The sequence below is a fragment of the Ceratotherium simum genome, chromosome 10 (genome assembly GCF_057802395.1).
Source record: "Ceratotherium simum simum isolate JZ-2026a chromosome 10, ASM5780239v1, whole genome shotgun sequence".
Classification (NCBI taxonomy): domain Eukaryota; kingdom Metazoa; phylum Chordata; class Mammalia; order Perissodactyla; family Rhinocerotidae; genus Ceratotherium; species Ceratotherium simum.
The window spans coordinates 63,156,643-63,180,808 of NC_141909.1; the positions used below are offsets into that span (position 1 = coordinate 63,156,643).

The 24,166-nt window shown below is 45.3% G+C and overlaps 1 protein-coding gene across 7 annotated transcripts in view; it reads right to left on the reverse strand.

Moving 5' to 3' along the window:
- ATP7B (ATPase copper transporting beta) overlaps positions 1 to 24,166 on the reverse strand; it is a 98,470-nt gene that overhangs the window by 16,049 nt on the left and 58,255 nt on the right. For 6 of the 7 annotated variants that reach the window (XM_087436107.1, XM_087436105.1, XM_087436106.1 and 3 more), the window contains 10 exons: positions 20,478 to 20,735; positions 18,768 to 18,931; positions 16,998 to 17,159; positions 14,833 to 14,909; positions 12,866 to 13,040; positions 10,830 to 11,063; positions 9,785 to 9,876; positions 1,802 to 1,929; positions 1,533 to 1,687; positions 918 to 1,052 (listed from right to left, as the gene is read on the reverse strand). In XM_087436107.1, the coding sequence (XP_087292233.1) occupies positions 918 to 1,052; positions 1,533 to 1,687; positions 1,802 to 1,929; positions 9,785 to 9,876; positions 10,830 to 11,063; positions 12,866 to 13,040; positions 14,833 to 14,909; positions 16,998 to 17,159; positions 18,768 to 18,931; positions 20,478 to 20,735 (1,580 nt within the window). The remainder of the gene's footprint in view (positions 1 to 917; positions 1,053 to 1,532; positions 1,688 to 1,801; positions 1,930 to 9,784; positions 9,877 to 10,829; positions 11,064 to 12,865; positions 13,041 to 14,832; positions 14,910 to 16,997; positions 17,160 to 18,767; positions 18,932 to 20,477; positions 20,736 to 24,166) is intronic. The other variant, XM_087436109.1, reaches the window with a different exon arrangement.

Genomic DNA, 24,166 nt, shown 5'->3' on the forward strand with positions numbered 1-24,166 from the left:
GGGCCGGCCCCCAGTATATTTTTTAAAATAAAGTAAAAACATTGTTCCACTCACTGGGAAGTTATCAAATACACTCTAAGTGGGCCATTAGCTTTTTATGTATGTCGAGGTTTCTCAACGTCAGTGTCACTGACATTTGGGCCAAATACTTCGTTGTGGGGTCTGTCCTGTGCATTGTAGGACGTTTAGCAGCATCCCTGACCTCCTCCACTAGATGCCGGCAGCACCCCCTCCTCAGTCATAACCAGCAAAAATTTCTACAGACACTGCCAAATGTCCATGAGGCAACAAAATCACTCTCAACCGCGAATCACTGATGTATATAGTTCTTATTTCTGAAGCAGAAAACTTTTTTTGTATTTCCCACTTTTTTTTTGAAGTTTGATAAAACTGTATTTCCTAAGATAGTATTCTTTATCCGCTTTTTAAACTCAAAATGTGTATATTGCCTCATACATAATGTTTAATAAATATTTAATTATTAAAAAGCTATTAGCATTGCTTGGGAAGCTGCAAGGTTAAAGATGGTATTTATGGACATAGCAAAAAATATATTTTTCTTAAAATTTGTTAAATAATATCATCATGCCATCAAAATTGCTGTGACCTCTCTTCTATGATGTGTGCCTCATAACCCCAAAAAAGGACAATACTGCATAATGTAAATGTTTTATGCATTACAACTGAGAGCCAATTGGTGTCTGTGAAATTATCTAACTAGAAAGAAAAGAGCATTTTTAATAAAAACTTGCAGAAGCAGAGTTCTACCCTTGCTAAGATTTTGCTGCCAATAGTGAAGCAAGCAAATAAAATGTAATGGGTAATTAAAGCCCAACGAATCTATGACATGAAAGAATAGCAACGGCAATAGATTACTTAAAACACAACAACCACACCACCCAAAGCATTCAACTTACGGGAAAGTATTTCTGAACAACACCAAAATCGATAAAACCGATTATAATCCATACCACCAACGTCAAAGTGGAAATGATGATGATAAATGGGACAAAATATCCACTAAAGCGGTCAGCCAGTTGCTGAATGGGTGCCTATGAAAATAAAACACCGAGACCATGAGAAACCACAATCTATAAAGAAATAAAACACCACAAGTGTGGACAAGGACTGAATTCTTAGCTCCCTCATTAACTATGTTTACTAATCAATCTCTACTCAGTAAAATCTGCCTGATTCTATAGAACTCTTGGAATAATTTCTAAAATGAAGAAGCTCAGTTATATTGTTTTTTATTTATTATTTGTGTGTGTGTGTGAGGAAGATCAGCCCTGAACTAACATCTGTTGCCAATCCTCCTCTTTTTGCTGAGGAAGACTGGCCCTGGGCTAACATCCGTGCTTGTCTTCCTCTACTTTATATGGGACGCCGCCACAGCACAGCTTGATAAGCAGTGCATAGGTCTGCGCCCCAGATCTGAACCCGTGAACCCCGGGCTGCCGAAGCGGAGTGCACAAACTTAACCACTATGCCACCAAGCTGGCCCTATGTTGTTTTTTAAATGTCATCATTACCTTTGACATCTGAGCCTCTTCCACCAATTTCACAATCTGAGCCAAAGTGGTGTCGTTGCCCACATGGGTGGCAGTAACAAGCACAGAGCCATGTGCATTTATAGACCCAGCAATCACTGTGCTTCCGGGTTTCTTAGTGACTGGCATGGCTTCTCCTAGAAGTGGAGAAGAGAGACTAACCGTCATGTGCTAAGCCCCATTCAGCAGTCACGTGACCCAGCAACTGCACCAACACCCACCCGAAGGGAAGGTGAAACAAGTCACCTCACCTGTGATGAGGGACTCGTCAGCCATAGTATTGCCTTCCAGGACTTTCCCATCCACTGGGAACTTTCCCCCAGGGACAACCTTGATGACATCACCCCGCTGCACCAGCTCCATTGGTACTTGCTCCTCTCTGCAACAAACGTCACTCAAGTTACACACCTGGCAACTCACAGGAGCTCACCCTGCTGGCTGTCACCAGGTTGGCTTCTAGACACACTATTGGACTGGTCACACTATACTTGCTTTATACCAAGCAGCAGTATTCATTTTATCTGCCATTTACAGATTGAGTCAATATTTACTGTGCAGCTACTAAGCGCCAGGCACTGTATGAGGCCCAGGGAATATAGCTGTGAACGGGACAGCAAAGTCCCTACTCTCACGAAGACAAATTCTGTGGAGGAAACAGACAACAAACAAGATCATCCCAGGTATTAAATAAGTGCTGTGATGAAAATAGTGTGACTGGAGGGCTTCTTTAGGTTGTGGGGGGAGGAGGAGAGAAATAGCAAGGCCTCACTTGGAAGATGACATTTGAGCTGACACCTGGATGACAAGAGGGGTCAACACAGGGGGGAAAGGAAATTCAAGGGAGAAAAAAACAGCTAATGCAAAGGTCCTACAGCAGACAGGAAGGGTACCTTTGAGAAACAGGAAGACAGCAAGCACGGCTGGAGGGAAGTAAGAGGAGCAGGCAGAGTCCAGATCATCATGGGTCTTTCAGAGTATCGGCTTCCGAGGGAAGGCTTTTAGTGGGAAAATGACATAATCGGATTCACACTTGCAAGTCCTCTCTCTGGCTGTTGCATGAGAACAGGCTGTAAGAGGGCCGGCCCCGTGGCTTAGTGGTTAAGTGCGCGTGCTCCGCTACTGGCGGCCCGGGTTTGGATCTCGGGCACACACCAACGCACCGCTTGTCCGGCCATGCTGTGGCCGCGTCACACATACAGCAACTAGAAGGATGTGCAACTATGACATACAACTATCTACTGGGGCTCTGGGGAAAAAAAGGAGGAGGATTGGCAATAGATGTTAGCTCAGGGCCAGTCTTCCTCAGCAAAGAGAGGAGGATTGGCATGGATGCTAGCTCCGGGCTGATCTTCCTCACCAAAAAAAAAAAAAGAACAGGCTGTAGGGACAACAATAGAAGCTGAGTGAAGAGTTAGGCTGTTGCAGCAGCCCAAGCAAAAGACCACGATGGTGTGCACGGGAGATGGAGTGAAGAAATACCCAGGATATTTTGGGGCATGCATCAAGGAGAGGTGCAGACACACTGAATGCAGAAGACAAGAATCCAAGATGAGCTCTAAGTTTTTAGTGTGAGCAACTGGGTGGATGAGAAATCATTTAATGAGTGGAGACAACTATGGAGAAGCAGCTGAGGGAGGGAGGAGGAAGAGAAGGAGACGGGATGAAACAAAGATCTTTATTTTAACATGTCAGGTCCGAGATGCCTATTTGACTTTCACATAGAAATGTCAAATAGGGAGTCAAAAATACGATTCAGGCTGAGAGAAGAGGTTCGAGCTAGAGGTACAAATCTGGGAGCTGACAAAATACAGATGTATTGAAAGCCATGAAATGGGATGACATTACCTAGGAGTGTAACTGGAAAAGAGAGTCTTAGAACTAAGCCCTGGGACACGCCAATATTTGGAAGTTGAGCAGGAGCAGAAGGGCCAGCAAGGGAGAATGCAAAGGGTCAGCCAGTGACATAGGCGGAAGAGGAGAGAGAGTGAGGATCCGAAGGAGGAGGTACCCATCCAATCACGTCAAATACTGCAGGCGTAGTTACAGAGATGCAAAAGTCACCACGCTCCACACTCAGGATTTGTGCACTTCAGTGAATGTTAGTTACACCTTAATAAAAAAGAAAAAAATTTTAAAGGGACGTTAAAGGGTAAAAATGCTGGTGAAAGGATGCAATGAGGATTGAAAAAAAGCAATGGTTGGAATGGGGTACATGGAAATTACATGATGTCTTTGGCAAAAGCAATTTTAGAAACTGGTGGGGGCAGAGGCTCAGCTGGAATGGGCTGAGGAATAAATGTGAAATGACACAAAGAAAGCAGCTAAAGAAAACTTTTAAAAGAAGTTCTGCTGTGAAGGGAAAGAGAAAACCAGGGCAGGAGAAGAGGGAGTGGATTAAGATAGGAAATTGTGAACTGTACATATGTGTGAATTGCATGCTGGTGGGAATGGTCCCGCAGAGAGACAGACAGAGGGCGGGGAGAGAGGAGGGCACGGCAGAGCAGAGCGAGAAAGCCAGAGGGAGCTCCAGGGAACCACAGCCGGCTCTGGCAGCATCGCTCTAACAGCATTACATGGGCCGAGTGTACTTAACTGTATCCGTAACACTGGCTCATGAACAAACGGTGAAAAAGTCAGAAAGGCAGGCACGTAGAACACACAGGGCTCTGAGGTTATATTATACATTCCTCTCATTCTACAAAGACCGCATTTAAACTACCACAGAGAGGAATGTACAAAAAGTCACCTTATTTATGTGAGATGGAAAAATAGACATTTACTGAGTATAGGCACTGTGCTAGATTTTTACATGTTTTATCTCAGTGAATCTCCCCAAAACCAAATGAGGTGAGTTATACTCACTCCCACTTGAGCAAAAGCCTGAAGATTTTTTAGAAAGGCACAAAATTGAACATCCATGCCTATTTCTTTCAATGTTGCTATGTGTAAATGTATAAAACTTAGGAAGCAGCATGTACAGACAGAGATGTCTGTACATCTCTATTTTCTAGATAAACACATTTACATCACTATTTTCTAGATAAAAATCTGTTCAGGGGCATCTTCTGCGCAGTGAGGACTCAATGGCCTGTTGTGTACAAAGGCCAGCTCCACCCACCACGCCGCCACCCCCTGCGAGGCTGTGAGCACACACTGCTCTGGCCGTGCCGATGAACGCAGGCTGCCCGAGCAGACGAAGCCCACCCTGAGATTGCCCAAGTGCCCCATGTGCCGCTGTGTGCACCAGGCGCTGGGGACACAGTGGAGAGCCAGGCAGACATGGCCCTGACGGGGGGCTCAGAGTCCTTGTTAGGGTGCTGGCAAGAGTCACAGGGCAGTGGTGTGATCTGGGTCAAATCCTGTTCAAAGCCACAGCCTCCTCCTTTCTACAACGGCGATTTGTTCCCAGGATTCACTGAGACGGTGCGTGTAAAGTGCTTAGCACAGTGCCTGACGTGTAGTAAGCACCCAGGGAATGCTGGCGACTGTCACTGTCACCCAACAGACGCTGTCACTACCGACTGGCCTCAGTGTAACAAGCACTGTGGGGCTGGGGTAAGAACAGGACAAAGGGGAGCCTTCCCCTCAGGGGGTCTACAGCCTAGTAGCTAAAAACAGACACATGTATAGAAGTTCAAAACAAGCATAATAACATAAAAGGAGTGCTGAAAAGGAGAACCTTTACAGGCAAGAAGGGTGGCAGACTAAAGTCCTGACTGCTGAACAGTCACGTGTGAATCTGTGTGGTGGTAAACAAGGAAAAGCGGAGGAACTCTACAATGCAAGACTATTCTCTGCTTCTCTTTAAAGGCTTCCGGTGACAGAGATATCCCGGCCCTGCCCTTCTGAGGAGGACTTCTTCATCCCACAGAGGCTCCACTTGGCACGAGAAGCCCGGGTCAGGGGGAGGACACCTGCTCACCCTAGAAAGGAGGCTTACAGGGCGAATAGGCAGAACTGTCTCCTTCCCCAGAACCTAACTACCAAGCTTTAAAATGTCCGCTCATATGGTGATACTTACAGAAATTGGCACAAACGTCCAATTGGGTGCCTTTCTAAGAAATCTTTAGTAATGCTAATCTCTGCTTAATCTAACTTGGACTTTCCCCTTTGATCTGAATTAACCACATCTTTCTAACTCTAAACTGCTTAATTTAAGGTGAACAGCCCTTTATGGGGGTTAAGGTCGCTCCTTCTGGTGAATTCCCAGTAGCACTTCTTCTTCAGAAGCTAATGACTGCCAAAAAAAGCTGAGCTGTGGGAGCACACTTAATTGAAAGACGGTTTTTTTCCCCAGCATTTCTTCAGCTTTGAGTCTCTGCAGGCAGTCTGTTTACCTCACCTGTCCCCGCTTCTCTACTCTCCTTCCTCATCTAACACAAAGTTAAAAAAAAAAAAAGAAAAAGAAAAAACTTGTAACGGCATGGCAACTGGCCTAGATAAAACCTGTAATTCTGTTTTCCCAATTATAAGAAACAGAAGACTTCAATGGGGGAGACTGGGGACCAAGCTGTGCAGGCCTTTTAATGTCAAGCATAGGCATGTGTGTAATTTATTTCTTTAACATTTGACAGTCGTTTCATTCATTCAACTAGTAAGTATCTGAGCACCTGCCACGTTTATGTCCCGGGGGACTGGAGGCATCTCGTGCTCTGAGAGCACTGAAGAGTGACAAGTGAGCCAGCCCTGGGGGACAGGAAAGGCTTCTGGAGGATGTGATTCCCAGGCTGAGACCTGAAGGACAAGGAGCCAGGCGAAGGGGGAGATAGAAAGGCGTTCGGGGGGAGGACAACGTGTGCAGGGCCCTGGAGGAAGGAGAGAGCCTCTTTCTGGGAACTGCTAGGGGAAGTGGGGCTGGAATGAGATGGAGGAACTGCAGGTTGAGAGGCACACAGGGGCAGACACCAAGGCTCATGTGTTAAGGAATGCAGACTTTACCCTAAGGACACCAGAGAATTGCTGGAGGATTTTCAGCTACAGAGTAATACAATCAGATCTGTGCTCCAAGACATCACTGGTTTAAACGTGGAAAAATATTTGGAAGGAGACAAGGCTGGAAGCCAGAGGCCAATGAGGAGACTGTTGCCATGCTTCAGGGGAGAGACAGTGGTAGCCTGAACAAGTGTGGTGGCAGTGGGAGGGGGCAATAGATGAGGCCACAGAGGTTGTAGAGCAAGATTCCAGAGGATGGAGACCGGATGTGTGGATGAAGGAAGGGAAGGAGCCAGAGAGAACACCCAGGCCTCTGCCTCGGGGGCCGGTGTGTGATGGCGCCATCCACTGAGACAGATGGGCAGCAGGGAAGAGAGGAAGAATCCGGGGGATGGGGAGGCACGGAGGGGAGATGACAAGAACTCAGACAGGTTGACTTGGAGTCTTCGTGAGCTAACCAAGAGAAAGATTCCAATAGGCAGGTGAATCCTGAGATGTGAGGCAGGTTTGAGAAGAAGACATGGGGGAGATGAGATGTCCCAGCAACAGTCTATAACACACCAGGACAACAGGGCCAACACTGAGACCCCAAGAATCATTGATACTTAAGGAATGAGGAGAGCGCAGCAAGTCCACGAAGGAGACAGCAAGCAGCAGCTGGGAAGAAATTATCACATGCCTGACTGACCATCCACGCAGACGCTCCCAGCACCCAAGACTTGGGGTGGAGAGAAAGGACACGTGTCCCCAGCAGAGGGACAGGCCCAGGTCTCTCTCAAAGGAGCCAGCTGAGGTGGGAAACTCCAGTGGCCTTCAGAAGGTGCCACAGACCTGTCCACACCTGCAGAGGCCCAGACTTGGGAGGGCTCTGCAGGAGGCAGAGGTTGACTAGGGGGCCCTAGCACCCAGCACACCTCATGTTATAGGATGTCAAGCTCCTCAGGAGGGGCAGAGTGAACAGCTTTGGCCATGGGAGAGCAGGCTATGACCCTGGGCCGCATCTCCTCCTAGCAGTCCAGAGCACCCTGTCAGGAAGGCGAGCTAGGAATGACCACTCCTGTTTGACAGACATGAACTGTGCAACACAGGCGTTATCTGACACACTCCAAGCACACAGCCCACAGGGGCAAACTAGAATGAACTCTGGTCCGTAGCTTAAAAAACGTTATGACGTCAGTAGTCGGGCCCATAGTGTGTCCACAACCAAAAATTAATCACTATGTTTGGAAAAGAACTGAGTTATGAGAGGCGTAGCCCCACACTCCTTCAGCATTTCACCTGGCTTGCATCTTCTGGCAAAGACGCATGTCTCCTTGCATTCAAATCAAGGGAGCAGTCCACGCGATTGTCACTAGGGCTATCAGAAGCACTTCCGCATGAAAGGCAGAGAGTAAATGTAGGCACCCACGGCTTTACTCTCCATCTGAATGTTTTCACATCTCAGAAACTCTCATGTCATTCATTTACAAGAAAATAAAGCAGCCAAGGTGTGTAACTAGTGTAGAGCCACTGAAGCAGTCAAGCTCGTGTGGAAGTCCACAAGTGCCAACTGCTTTGTCACACGGGGTCCTCCTGTCTGGGAGACAGTTTAGCGGATGAGAGAGAGTGGCTCTGTGTCTCCAGGGCTCCAGTCCCAGCTCTGCCACTCACCTGTCATGGACTTTGGGTTAGTTAGTTCACTGAGCTTTAGGTTCTTCCTAATGAAATGGGGGATCACGATGGCACCTACCTCACAGGGTAGTTATCAAGGTTAAATCAGATAATTTATGCAAAGTTCTGAGTAGTGTACCTTGTACACAGTAAGTTCTCAAATCTCAGCTATCACTACCATAATTCTGATTATTACTCAAAAGCCAGCATCCAGGCAACCCCAGTGCTGCTGTGCTGTGGTGAGCCTGTGCCTCACTAACTTTCATTCATTCACATCTCAGTCGTTGGTTCATGTGCTGAACAGAGGCTTGCTGAGTGCCCCACTGGGAAGCAAGGGACCTGCCCCAGCCCTCAGAGGGCCCAGTCTCTTGCATGACACATTTAGTGAATTGGCACTGGCAACAGTGTGATGGCGGGCAGGCGCACAATGGGAGTGGGGCACAGGACAGTGGTTTTAACAATGGGAGAGTTTGGAATATACCTCATACTGGATGGTGAGAATCAGTGAAAACAAAGACACTGAAGATCAAGGAGAAATCAACAGAGGGAGTTCCTGAGCAGAAGTCTAGGGGCAGAGACGACTCTTCTTCCACCAGGGCAGAAGGGAGGGAGGGTGCAGTGGGGGAAGGCTAGCTTTGTAGTCGAATGACAGGAAACTGATGGATTTCCATTCCGGCGCCAGGGCTTCTATATTCAGCAGTTAGAAGTGAGAGCACAGGCTAAAGGGGAAAGTGGTGGGGCTGGAGAGAGATTTCAGGAATAAAGCCTGAAATAACCACTGCCTAGAATATGAAAGAGAGGCTGACCAGGGAAATACAGACGCCTTAATTTGTAAAAGTGTCCATATCTTTAAATATGCTTTAAGAGTCAGTATATGGAAAGGTAAAGAACATAGACTTTGGAACCAAGAGCATGCGTTATATCCCAATTCCACTACTTAATAATACCTGTGTGACCTTGGGCCAGTTGCTTAGCCTCTCTGAACCTCATTTTTCTCATCTGTAAAATAAGGGTAATAACAGTCCTTTCTTCATGAATTTTTTTTTTTTTGGTTAAATACTAAGAGATTAGAATAGTGTCTGGCAAACAGTAAATGCTATGTGGGTTCCAGCAATAATAATAATAATAATAATAATAATAATAATAATAATAATAATAATATTATATGTATAATATAATATGTATATAATTAATTATTATAATAATTATTATTATTATGACTATTTTTAAAATCTGCCAACCTTATGAAGAACAATACTACTCCCATTTTTATTCCTTGGCAAGTTGAAGCCCTTCTCTCTCAGCCTGTGTGAGTCCTCCCAATCTTGCAAGGAGGGTGCAGCTATCAATTCCACGTTCCCTGTGAGGCCTTTCCTGACCACCACTAGCCTTCCTCTCCTAAATTCTTGAATACTAGTCGTCTGTACCTCTCATCTGTCACTTAGCACATATTCACCACCCTGAACTTCTACTTATCTTTTAGTATTTAAAAGCCTTGTTTACTTAACTGGATTAAGAGGAGGGACCTCACTGTAAATGTCTTTGCCACCCTCACACGTCTAGTGTAATGTCACACATACACAATGGGTGTTCCATGCTTATTACACAGATTGATATAAACTGATCAACGACGATTGATGAAGATAACCCACCTGATGATTAAATTGTCCTCGCCAAGGGTCACGACAGTGGCTTCTGTGGCTTGGAGAGACATGAGTTTGGCAAGGGCTTCTGAGGTTTTGCTCTAAGAAATAACCAGAAGATAAAATGAGAGCTACAATAAGCTGACCCGTGCAAACCCAGACTGACACCCACAAGACTGGGGTTGGAGAAAACCCCTGCAGAAAAACGCTGCCCCTTAACACAGCCACACCACACACCAAAAGGCTCTCCCAGGATGAGTGTTACTCACTGCCCATCGGCACGCGACCATGTCATCACCACACGGAACGTACAATGCCACTAAGTTCTACGAATTACATTTCAGGTTGAAAAACAATACTAATCTGCCACTGACTGTTTTCTTTTAGGGCCTGAGTCCCACTCTTTTATACAATACATTAAAACACTGGGTACAGTGCAGGGTGTTAAAAACGGCATGACCCTGGGGCCGGCCCAGTCGCGTAAGCAGTTAAGTGCGCGCGCTCCGCTGCGGTGGCCCGGGGTTCGCCGGTTCGGATCCCGGGCGCACACCGACGCACTGCTTGGCAAGCCATGCTGTGGCGGCATCCCATATAAAGTGGAGGAAGATGGGCACAGATGTTAGCCCAGGGCCAGTCTTCCTCAGCAAAAAAAAAAGGAAGATTGGCAGATGTTAGCACAGGGCTGATCTCCTCACAAAATAAAAAAAAAAAAAAGGCATGACCCTAAGGTGGAAAGACCTTCTAGACCAATAAGCTATATACTCAGTTATGTACTAAGAGATGGTGTGAGCTCTGACCTGAAATCCAGGGTTCTTTCCATTACATGATGCACCTGAACAAAGGTTTTAATAATTAACCAGATTAGCTGGGATTTCAGAAGTAGCACCAATTTGGAGATTAGTGATCAGAGCGCCTAATTATATGTAGGTTTCACATTTCTTTAAGTCTTTCTCTAGACTGGGTATAATTAGTAATTCTAAACATGGTTTTCGGATGAATTAAGGTTTGTGTTACCAAAGGAACAGCTCTTTTTTTCACCTGCAGCTGTAGTTACCTTTGCCACGTGTTCCAGCCACCGCCCCAGGGCAATGAACACGAAGAGCATGGGAGGCGTGTCAAAGAAGGTCACAGGGCTCCTCTCAGCCTTCTCGGCAATGGCCACCACCAGGATGGCGACGGAGTAGACATAGGCGATGCTCGTGGCCAGCACGATGAGCACATCCATGTTGGCCGACCTGTGCCTCAGAGATTTGTAGGCCTGAACGTAGAAGTACCACCCACCGAGGAACTGAAAGACAAAGGAGAGGAGAGGAAAGGAGAGTGACAGCTGCAACAAGCAGGGCACAGAGTTCAGGGAGCAACCGGAGACCCAGAAGCCCCTCAGCATTACAAATACTCTAGGCCCACCCACAATTTTGACATTACTTTTTCCTCTGTCATTGACGTTTATGAAATATATTTCCTGATTTATAAGACTACTGGCCACAAAACGGATGACTAAGGGCATGGGAGGCCTTTAAAACCCAGAGTACACAACCTAAACATCCATCAAGAGGAAAACGGTGAAATACATCATGCTTCATTTATACTGTGGGCAGTGTTAGGCAGTCCCTAAAGAGGATGTGCTGGATCTACAAACCGCTGGCGTAAAAGACGTCCATAATAATAGATGAATGAAAAAGCCAGCAATAAATCAGTACATCTAGTATGATCCTATTTCAGTTAAAAAAAAAAAAAGTCTGTGTCTGTCTTACGTGAACATGTACATACACATGTAAATGTGTGTTTTCTCTATATAGATGAAAGTCTGGAAAGATACATGCCCAACGCATAATACTACTAGAATAAATAGTAATACTAGTAATAAAGTCACCCTGGGTAATGGGATTGGGCTGCAAGCAGGGTCTGGTTAGTGAAATAACCTCTTTTCTTCTTAAGACTTCAGTATGGCATAAATTGTTGATAATAAATGTACATTACATTTGTAATTAAAAAGAAAATACCGGGGCTGGCCCGGTGGCATAGTGGTTGAGTTCACGTGCTCTGCTTTGGTGGCCCAGGATTCGCGGGTTCAGATCCCAGGTGTGGACCTACACACCGCTCATTAAGCCATGCTGTGGCAGCGTCCCACATACAAAGTAGAGGAGAATTGGCACGGATGTTAGCTCAGGGAGAATCTTCCTCAAGCAAAAAGAGGAGGATTGGCAACAGATGTTAGCTCAAGGCCGATCTTCCTCACCAAAAGAAAAAGAAAAAGAAAATACAGGAAAAAACAAATTCAGCCTACAGATACTTGCCCTTCAGTAGTTCTAAACATTCTAATATTAAGTCAGGAGTTTAATTTTATATTTCAAAATATATGGGGGGCACACTTCCCACCAGAAACACAGCCAGTTCCTTAATATCACACCCAGAGTGGAAATTCCATGAGGCCTGCTGTCTTTTGTTTTGTTTTGTTTTGTTTTTATAATTTTTATTTATTTATTTTTTCCCCCAAAGCCCCAGTAGATAGTTGTATGTCATAGCTGCACATCCTTCTTAGTTGCTGTATGTGGGACACGGCCTCGGCATGGCCGGAGAAGCGGTGCATGGGTGCGCGCCCGAGATCCGAACCCGGGCCGCCAGCAGCGGAGCGCACGCACTTAACCGCTAAGCCACAGGGCCGGCCCTGCCTGTTGTCTCTTTTAAATTTTAATTTCCTCAGGACCACATTTCTGCCATTTAAGACAGGACGTTAAAGAGAAGCATGAGCTCCAGGGCGGTCCAGCTGCTGCTTCTAACAACGAAGGTAAATTAAGCTAAACAACAAGCAAACTGGAGACAAACTGTTCTTCAATCCCTGTAGCAAGGTGGTTGCTATTCCAGAGAGAATTCAACCACCTGCAGTCAACTGTGAAACTGACCGTGAAACCAGGTCCTCTTAGTCCCTTGTGTTAGAGGACACCCCCACAGCTAGTCATAAGAGGGAAAAAAGCAGCAACTGGCTGGTGTGGGTCAGGAAGGCTGCAAGAAAAAGCACCACTTAAACTAAGCTGAGGGGCTGTGTCTGGCATAAGAGGGCAGAGGGTTGCCCCTCTTTCTGATACGCACCTGGACAAAGGTACACAAGATAAAGAAGATGAGATTTAGAATGGACAGTCCTGGAATGATGTTGTGGTCCAGGACCATAGACTCATGGGGCTCATTGCTGGGTATCAACATATAGATCATTAAACCCATAACAGGGATGCCAAACAACAGGCTGCACAGGAAAGACTTCTTCCACCTGGAAAGCAACGCAGCAACATCGACATATGAGGTACTGCCTGTCACTTGGATTCTGGCTGATCCCCTCCTAAGGACTCAGTACTAAGACTTGCCTTTGTCACACGTCTGGGACAGACCGCCAAAGGCTTAAATGAAAGTAAGCCTCTCTCCCTGACACCAGCCATCAGAGGGAACATCTAAAGGTCTAATCATTGCTGCAAGGACGTTCCAGAGGTGTGGAGACCCAGCTTCTGCCCGCCTGTGGCTGACGTGTTACCTCCAATCTACAGGTGAGGCAGCTGAGGCCCGGACACTGAGAATCCAGCCCCAAAGAGGTTCAACATCTCAGTCTATGGCTGCCTACAGCTCTTTTTTCAAAATGCAATCTTAAGTAGACTCCCAAGAAAAAATTGATAAAAGCTGGGGCCGGCCCGGTGGTGTAGCGGTTAACTTTGCGCGCTCCGCTGTGGCAGCCCAGGGTTCGCAGGTTTGGATCCCGGGCGCACACCAACACACCACTTGTGAAGCCATGCTGTGGCAGCATCCCATATAAAGTAAGGAAGATGGGCACAGATGTTAGACCAGGGCCAATCTTCCTCAGCAAAAAAAAAAAAAAAAAAAAAAAAGAGAAGGAATGGCAACAGATATTAGCTCAGGGCTAATCTTCCTTTCACACACAAAAATTGATAAAAGCAATATTTTATTAGTATAAACAATTATACATTCAATTTTTAAACTAACTTAAAATAGAGTTAAGCTATCTCGATGAACACACAAGTTTGAAATTGGGGCTCATGGATGACAGCTGTGGTCTCACGTTAGCTTCAGCATTCATGAAATCCCAACCAAGAGGTTGTGGAAGCCCAAGACACTTTAACCACAGTCTGAAGACCACTGGCCTGCAGGACTGAGGTCTCACATTCTCAGGCTGCCTCCCAAGGCCCTGAGAATAGGCCCCTCACTAGGTTTACAGATGCCTCTCCTGACCGTCCCTATGCTCCAGGTATGCCAACCAGAGCAAACCACACAAGGCCCTGAAGGCCCCCTGCCTCCGGGCCCCTAGAAGACCCTCACTTCCACTCCTACTCCCACTCCCTCAGCCCGACAAACTTCTCATTCTTTGCGGTTCAGATCATGTGTCCCCTGCTTGTCGGCTTCCCAGACCTCCCAGAATCCCCTTGAATCACTGCTCACCCACTCTCTCCCAGCCAGAGTATGGGCCCCTCTATGGGAGGGATGACATTCTATGCATCTCCAGCACCTGGCACAGTGCCCTGCATACAACAGTGGCGCTGTGTTTGCTGAGTGAATAAGGGAACATATGCAACAATAAATAAACCCAGGCCTCCTGCTTCCCAGGCCATTTTCTTTCCACTGGGCGATGATTCCTGTCCTGGGATCCTAGTTCTAGAACCTCTTCAAGTAAAATCTTAAAATATTGGAAAAGATAAAAATCCACACTCCCTTCCTCCCAACCTAAGGGCTGTCCAATCTATTAGCCACCAGTCATAGGTGGCTATTTGAATTAGTTAAAATTAAGTGAAATTAAAAATTCAGTGCCTCAGTGACAGTACCCGCATTTCAAGCGCTCAGTAGCTAGTGACTACCACACTGGGCAGTGCAGAAAGTTCTACTGGACAGCACCGTTTTAGAGGGTTCACACTACAAAGGTGAAGACAACCAATCCAGGTGGAAGGCCAGGTGGGAAGCCAGGGGTGGCAGGGACACCAATGAGCACAAAACGGGGCTGTCAGGCCCACAAGAGAGACACTTAGACAAGAGCTTCAGTTCATCTTGTCTGTTCTACCTACTGCTTTATTTCCGCCTTGTGGTCCAAGTGATGAGCGTTGGGGTTTCTCTGGGCTGGAGAAGCACGAAAGCCCAATTCCTTGTTATTAAAAAGAGAGGGGCGGGAAACAGGGAGGAAGGCACTTGGTTAAACACACATTGGTGGAAAGCATTTTACATCTTTTGAAACTAAAGTTAACCCAAAACTGCCTCAGAAGACTGTGCTGGTCTTTCTGCTCACAACTTCTGTACACGAATCACCCTACAAACCCTGTCAGAGGTTCAGCACCATCTATGCTTAGAAACTGTGTCAGCCCCAAGGAGGTGGCTTCAAACGGCGATTCCTGTTCCGTCTGTCGGAAGAGGCAGCAGGTTCTGCGGATAACTTCACAGGCCCCAAAGCTGATCAGAGTTGAGTTATAAACTCAGAATTTTTGAGTGAAGGAATCCAAACTATCGAGAGATCAGGTGCTTTCATTCTCTGCGTGAGGAACACTAAGGTCAGAGAGGTTAAATTCCTTGCCCAAAGCCACAGTGTTATTGGAAGAGCTAGAGCCAGCACTCAGGTCTCCAGGCTCCCAGCCCAGGCCTCTTCCCACTGGGCAGCCCTTAGTTCCTTCAGTTCTACAAGCTGGGGCCTTCACCGAGGCCAGAGAGAACGCGCCTCCATCCTGGGTTGTTTTCAGGGATCAACTCAAGCATTTCCTTTCCCGCCTCACTCCTCCTCCCTCGCTGCCTTATTTGACTTCATGACTAAATCTCTGATACCCCTTATGAAATTACACAGGAAAAGTTGACAGGAAATGTCCTGTCAGCCAGCACAATATAAAGAGTGACCCCAGAACTCTGATGCTGGGATTTTACACAGAAATTAAAAGTTATGATGCGAGAAAGAGCATCAAAGACTGTCTAAAGACAAATCCTTTTACAGCTAATACCGGCCTAATTAATAAGGGAAAAGATGCCCCAGAGATGCAACAATGGAGCCCAGACATTGGCAATGCTCCTCAAATAAGGATGAAGAGCTTGGCGGGCTGGATAAAGGCCAGCAAGGGCATTATAAATAAGAAGGGTAACTAAGACGTGTTCAAAGTACCACCCGGGACTCTCCCTAATAGCGCATCAGTCTGACTTCTTAGCCTCATCAATGCCATGTCACTACCGCTCTGTAAGATCTGTGGTGTGGTAGAAAAAGAAAGCCCACTGAGCTTGGAACTGTGAGATCTGGGTTTGAGTGGCAGTTACGAAACCTTTAACTGGGTGCCAGAGAGCAGTCACTTCTCTGGGGATCTTTCCTCACCTGGTAAAGAAGCTGCATTGTCTGCCTCTAAGACTGAGGCAGTGAATCAACAGCAGCAGCAATGTTTGCACGTCAAAGAGCTCTGCTAGGCCACACAACAGACATCTCTCTTAAAACACACAGAAACACATACACACACACACGCAATGAAGAGAAAATTGAAGACAACATTGGCCTGCTACAAGATGTCTCATTTCATAAGCAATTTCATAACTAGTAGGTCCCGCCAAACTTCACTTATCCTTACCATTGGTTGTTACGACTTAATCTTGTTCAGTTTTGACTGTCTTAACCCATTCAGATCACCACTAATGCTCACCCTCTTATGGAGTGGAACAATATAGACCTTAAAAAGGAAATGGAATGTCTGTGGACAAACCAAGGGAGGGAATAGAGGTAATGAGTGCATGAAAACTCTTCTAATTGATTTTCCAAAGGAGAAATTACTAAACTCTCCCACTATAAAGCAGACCTCGCATAGTGGTGAAATGCGGTATAATTCTTCCCAATACCAACATTCCTTTGGCCTACAGATACTTGGTACAGACATACATAATACTTAAAAATTATAATTAGGCAACTTAACCCCATGTACCAGTTATCTTGGAGATACTGATGTTTCTCATGGAATATCTGAGATTAAAACAATACTAATGTCTTTTTCCCCCATCTCTTTCTACCCATTCATTGATTTTTATCATCTGATATTTATCTAACCTCAGTTTATTTTTAAATGATTCATCCTATTTCCATGGCAAAACTTGAAGGATTTTAGGTTAGGTGACTTTCTTTTTTTTTTTTTTGCTTATATGTTCTCATTTTTCAGCAATGATTATAAATCACTGTTTTTAAAAAGGTGGGTATAATATTTTTTAATGAATGACTTACCTCAATAATTTTGACAATATCCCGCGCACCTATAATTTCAAGATCAAACTTCACGTGGGCTTTGCTGGTGGTGAGGGCCACGGAGGCGTAGGTGATGCCGTTGGTCCTCATGAGTTTGGACTCGATGTTGTGAACGCAGGAAGCACAGGTCATCCCCGTGACCTGCAGCACAGGATGACAAAATCCCACTCACCCAGGATCGAGAGGACCCTCTCAAAGGGAGCTGGGTTAATGGGCAGCCACGAGCCTTTTCCTCCTTCCACAGCACCTTCCCAAGACTCTGGACTCGCACCTCCAAATGACATGTGCACGATTTTCACCCCAAACATTCCCCCAGGGGCTTTGGGGATATAAACAGTGGTTCTTCCCAACTCAGGTACAGAAGACGTAGCCAATCACTAAACAGATGTCAACAGACCGAGGCCTGACTTCTAGCTCTGATAATGACAGGCTTTTGTAAGCCAGTCTACACACTGTCTCAGTCATGCCCCTTCTGCCACGCCACGCTGTGTGTCTTGATGCGAGAAGAGGGAGTATGAAGCGAGAGCTGCCATCCCTGTGATACGTATTAGGCAAACCAAACAACTGACTCTTCCAAGTACCGGTGGTCAGCATTTCCCAGAATACTAACTGAATACAGACTTAAAACATCTACAGAAAACGTCTGAACATGTGATGATATAACTATTGATCCTGCCTAGTTAAAAAAGAAAAATGTAATAAAAAAACATTGTTCAAAACAAGGTTTTCACCTTTTCCAATAATATTCTTGGATCCAGATTTTCCACAAAGTAGTAGTCTGAGCAGGCACAGATGTCCACACCTGCAGGGCCTGATTCAAGCTGTAATCCAATGAGTATTACACTTTGCTCCTCAACACCCATGGAGACCCGACCAGGGCAAATGGTTTGCTCCACAAAGAACACCACTTATGAGGAGCTCAAAGTGCCACTCACGTCCTCAGTACTTTTTCTTCAAACATTTACTTACTACTAACAGCAGTGATTAAACACAGTAAGGAAGTAAAAGACTCTTTTACTGTGGAAAAACAGCATTACTCATTTCTTTGTGGGTTTCTTCTAAGTCTCCCTTTATTACACAAAAAGAGCTTTGTGTAGAAGTGTTTTTGAACACACATATTCGAAATACTAGACGTAACTGTGGTTTTTGATGACTTGTTGACACGTACAGCTGGTGACAGTGGACAGACAGGAAACAATACACCCCCCACCCAACCATACTGCGAGCAGCAACCACCCTCGGCGTTCATCTCAGACTGAGTGCTTCAAGACACTGGTCACCAACTACCTTCTAGACACCCCTGTGCCTACACACAAGCCCTCTCCATCTTTGATGGCACTGGCTACCACACTGACTCATCTCCTCTAGCCTTGAGACACCTCCGGCATTCTAGCTTCCCTCTAGGCTTTATGGAGTGTGTTCATATTCAACTCCCTCAAACCAGCTCAGGACAGCTACTGTTTTCAATTCCTCTCCCTCCAACACTCCGGTGACTCACCACCTTCTTCTCCTCCTAGTACCCTGAACGCACCCAGTGTGATCCACAACTATGATTTGCTGACATAACTGACTTTCCTTCACGAAATGAACACATGGCCCAATGACAACGGCAAACAGAATATAGGAAAGATATACGCAAGATAGGGGGAGTTTATTGATCACAGCCATGGCTGCTGTCAGAACGCGTCTGCGGGTTATCAGAGGCCTGCACCCTCTAGCCCCCAGCTCTAGCCCAGTTACCGTACTTACGATCAGCTCAACGTCGCCATCTGAGCCTGCGTAGTCTTCCATTACTGCTGCCTCAAAGCCCAAGTCCTGGATGAGCTGAGCTATCTCAAGTGGCTGGATGACTTCCGGATTATACTTAACCTCTGCCTTTCCGGCCATCAAGGCAACCAGCACGGAGAGAATACCTGAAACCATCAGGCCACAGCTATAACACTCTAGGCAAGCCCTCTGGGATGACACGTTCAACATAACCTAACAAAGAAAAACGTCTGCCCCAGAAGCCTCTAGAACAGTGGTTCTCAAACTTGGCAGCACATTAGGATCACTTGGAGAGCTTTTAACAATCGCCATGCCTGGCCTTCAACCCAGGTCAATTAAATCAGAATCTCTCCGGATGGGTGCCAGGCTTCTTTTTTTTTAAAGCGCCCTGGGGGATTTAATGTATAGCCAACTGTGAGAACCACTAGAACATGCTTCTCACACTTTAATGGGCATATGAATCACCTGGGGACCTTGTTAAATACAGATTCTGGTTCAGTCAGTCTGGGGTAGGGTCTGAAGTTCTGCAGGTCGACCCAGCTCCCAGGCGATGCCCATGCTGCTAGCTAAGGGGCCACTTTCAGTCAGGCTCTAGAAGACACTGATGGGTGCATGCACCTAAAAGCAAGGCATGTAGTCTGCAGCTAGCAACCACTGTTACATAAAGGATATACTTTTTTCTCCAGACACTTTCATATAAAGAAAAAATATTTTTCAAAAGTAGTTTTCCTTACTCTTTGTCAGTTTCTAACCTCTTTTAGGAGTGAAAAGGAAACCCCACAGACTATCTTGCTAACATTATTGTGTTAGTTTAAGGAGGGGAAAAGGCTCATTCAAATAAATGAAAGGAATGACGTGCTTTAGAAAGGATGCCATAAGGGATAAAAATGAGGGATTGTTAATTTTATGAGCAGCCAGCCTATGGATGACAAAGGAACTCCTATAACACCTCAATTTGAGAACGGTCATTCTAGAGCTCCAGGAAGCTATAAAGCATAGTGAACAAGAGGCTGGAGAAAGTATCATCCTAATTTAGGGTTGATTCTAAGGGGCAAGGAGACCGAGCAGAAAGATGCATGGGGCCACTGGGGTGAGGAAAGAGAAAAAGTGATTCTGGTGGCAAGGTAGTCATGGTTAAGATATTTTTCAAAAAAAAAATTGGGACAGGATTTTTGTAGCACTTTCAGGTTTAAGAGACAGTATTGGAAATGTAGTCTGGAGGACAAAACGGGCATTTACACAACATTCTGTGGTTTACAGGGACAACAGGACAGAATATTTGAAATTGGAACTTCTCCACAAAATGCAGGCTATTTACTCATTTGATAGTAAGAGACTGATGGGATTGGACGGGAAAAATAAAGACTACTGCCAGGACAAGCTAATTGAGGAGGCTACCCATAAAATGTAGCATGACCTTGGATTTCCCACGGTTACCTTACTCAGAGATACATTTTATCTCAAACAAACTAAATACTGGTTAAAGAACAGATGCCAACTGCTGGAGAACATTGGACAACACTGAACATCTATACCTTTATATAATGAATTTGCTACCAGGTTGTGGGGGCCACTGATAAACGCAGTCAGTGAAGATTCTGAAGTGAGAAGACGGTGCCCCATTTTGCTGACTGCAGTGTCCAACAGTCTACACACAGCGTTCCCAGTTTCCCGTGGGTATAGACCTCTTACCAGCTTCTTTCTGCAGGTTTCTCTCTATGACAGACACACAGGACGCACAGGTCATGCCTGTGACCTGTAGAAAGCACTTTTGTGGTGCCACTGTTGCAGGGGCTTGCGGGGACTTTGACGAGCAGCCAGAGCTGTGGTTTTTAGGGAGCCCCCTAGCGTCAGGAGCCACTTCCTGCACAGACACAGGTGAGTCAGCCGCAGTTTGCACCATGGAATTCTCCGCAGTGTGGTTTCCAACATGGTTGCTAGAACAGTTTTCTAAAATGAAATGTCAGAAATTATTCAAATTAAAAGAACAAATTTTTTTTTTCCAGAACAGTAGGTTCAAGCCTAACAATATTCAGATGAAAGCTCTTGGGGAGGCTACAGGGAGGTTGGTGTTTCTACAGGTGTGTCTCTCCCTCCCCACAACCAGAGACAGAGGCACACAATTACAGACATATGAAAATATGCCGATACTTCAAGAATGGAATGTTCTGGTTAGATGAATGTTCTAATTAAATGATGATGATAACAATAAGAACTCACCAGGCATTCTGCTCAGCACAAGTATGAGTTCCTTTAATCCTTAAAATAGCTCTAAGTGGTAAATGCTATCATCTTCATTTTATAGATGAAGGTGTGAGTTACCAGATATTAAATAATCTGCCCCAAACCCCTCAGGTAGTAAGTAGGGAAGCTAGCTTCTAAACCAGGTCAGTTTAACCTCCAGGATCGGTCCCTTTAACCGCTGTCTCCATTCTGGTTAGCAGAGGTTCGCTCCCGCCCCATGAGAATCAAAATGACCCCAAACACCTTTATCGAGTGGTCTGCTTTTTTCTTACTGTTTGTAGAAGTCCTATACATATTCTGGACATGAATCCTTTGTTAGTTGTACACACTGCAGATATGTATCTGCTGCCAGTCTGCAATTTGCATTTCACTCTCATCTAATGGCGTCCCCTTTGATAAAAGAAATCCTTAATGGTAACGAAGTCCAATTTATGCTTAGTTATACAGGTGTATACATATGTGATAGGCATATGTATCAACCAAACCAACTTAAATGGTTAGTGCATTTTGTGCCCTACCTCAACACGGTGAAAACATTCGTGATGTGTTCTTCTAGAAGCTCTATTATTTTAATAAACTTCCACACTCAGGTCTATGAAATACTTCAAATTAACTTTTGTGTAGAGTATGAGGTGACAGTCAAGGTTAATTTCTTTCCATTTGGATATCCAATTGACCCAGTTCCATATACTAAAAAGACTACTCTTTCCCCATTGAGTTCCGGGGATTAAAGTGTGAACATATTCACAAGTTCTGGGGATAAGGGTGTGGACAGCTTTGGGGGCCATTATTCTGCCTATCACATACTATACACCTATATAACTGAGCATCAACCAGATCAAGATATAGAACATTTTCACCACTGCAGAAAGTCACACTATTTTGATGACACAAAACACTTTTAAGAGTATACAGAAAAGATAATTACATCATTTAATGATGAACTCTCGTTATTTGAAAATCCACAGCTGCAGAAGACAGAAGTTGGTATTAGCCCGCATTGACAACAGCCCATGACTTTTAAGTTTCTCTTCTGAATAAATCCCACATATTGGGATGTTTTGCTCATTTTCTGAAAAGTGCTAAAACTACTTCCACTCACTCTAAGAGTTCAGTTGATCAACACTTTTAGCACCTTCATCGAGATACTCCAGTACTCTGGCCTTACAGGACCTCCACCTTCTTGATGCAGAGACTACCACCCCACCCACCAGCACAGGTTTACTCTCTTAGACTGTGTCACTGTTCAAAATGACTTCACCCCTTTGATCTCAAACTCACAAAATCTGTTCTGCGGCCACAATCTCTTAACATTCTACCTCCCGCCCCCATCGACCCTCCTGCACCTGTCCAATCCCTCCCTATTTTCCCAGTCCACCACCTGTTTTCTAGATTCACCTGCCTTTCTAACCAAATACTGTGGTCAACAATTTCAGTAATATTTGTGCTATTACAGAGAATTTCATATCCCCTAAATAACCTACAATTTATATATTGCCATTCTCCAACATTGAGGTGTGATTCAACTAAACTCTAGACTTCCAGAGATTGCTAAAGAAAATTGAAGTAAATTAACGAAAACCCAAACAAGCCTATGCTACTGGGTCCTTTATCAATCTATGCTAATACTACATGTGGGCGTATACATTGACTCAGCTTTCTGGAAGTCTTCTTGACAATATTATCCAAAACAGTACCTCTAACTGCTTGGCACTTAGTAGAGGCACAATAAATATTTGTGATGGAATGAAATAATGTTTATACCCTATGACGCAACAATTATGCTTTCAGATATTTATCATAAGGAAATAAGTGTGTGCACAGAGATAAGCCTCAAAGATGCCCATCAGTGTTATTTACAATCACACGCACAAAAATAGATGGGAACAGTCCAATAGGAAACTAAGTTACGGTGCATCCATTGAACATGGTGTTGCAGACATATGGACGGACCTAAAAGTATGTTTATGATAAACTGTTGGGTGAAAAAGAAAATTACAAAACTATGTATAATACAAACCTATATATTTCTAAATATTAATTATACATGCTTTGGGAAAAGTCTGGAAGACCATATACGAAATGAAGTGCGCCATGTGGATTTGGGGGAAAAGCATTCCAGACAGAGGGGACAGCAAGCCTGACACAGGAATCAAAAGGGGTCAGAAAGGTAATGGGGGTGAGGGGGCTTCTAGACCACCATGAGAACTCTTCCTCTTACAAGATGGGAGCGTTTTGGAGTGTCAGTAGAGTTAACAGGATCTCTATGAATGCTGGGCTAACAGACTGTAAGGTTGAAAGGCAGGAAGCAGGGAGACCAGTTCAGAAGCTCTTCCAGGATCCAGGAGACAGATGATGGTGGCTTCGACCAGGGTGCTGGCCTGTCTGACCTTATCTCCCATTACTTATACCCAAGCTCCATCTAAGCCAGACTGCTCCCAAAACACACCTGGAGGACTCCCACCTTTGGGCCTGTGCTTCTGCCTCCTCTGTCTGGTGTGCAGTCCTGCCCTTTTCTGCCTGTTGAAATCCTATCCATTCTGAAATCCCACCCAAGACCAGCTCCAACACAACCTCCACCATCAAGTCTTTGAGAGCCCCACAAACGGATGCTCCTTATCTTCTAAATCCCAAAGGCACTTCACCTACACCTTCCTTGTTGCATTTGTTCTAACCTGCCTTGGACGATGGGTCCAAGAGGCAGGTGATGGACTGCCTCTGAGCACAGTGCCTGGGACCCAGAAGTGCTGGGATGAGGGAACATGTCCCAAAAGTGACATGACCCATGTACAAGGGTGAGAGGAACATGTTATACATGACAGATGACTTTTCCTCACACTATATTCATATATCCATTTATCATTCATTCATTCAAGAAATACTTACCATGCAAACGAGTGAAGAAATGCAAAGCTGCCTTCTAGATAAAAACCAGGTCTAAATGTATTTTTAACTGTCAAATAAGTTGACTGAAATTCAATGCCTGTCACTTGCCTATGTGCTCGCAGATGATTCCCTTCCCTCCTCTGCCCCTTTGTCACAGTGGGCTGACCCCTGCAAACCACTTTTCACAGGCTCCCCTGTCAACTGGTTAGTGATTAAATTTGGCACATGGAAGGTGACAAGTGGGAGACGAT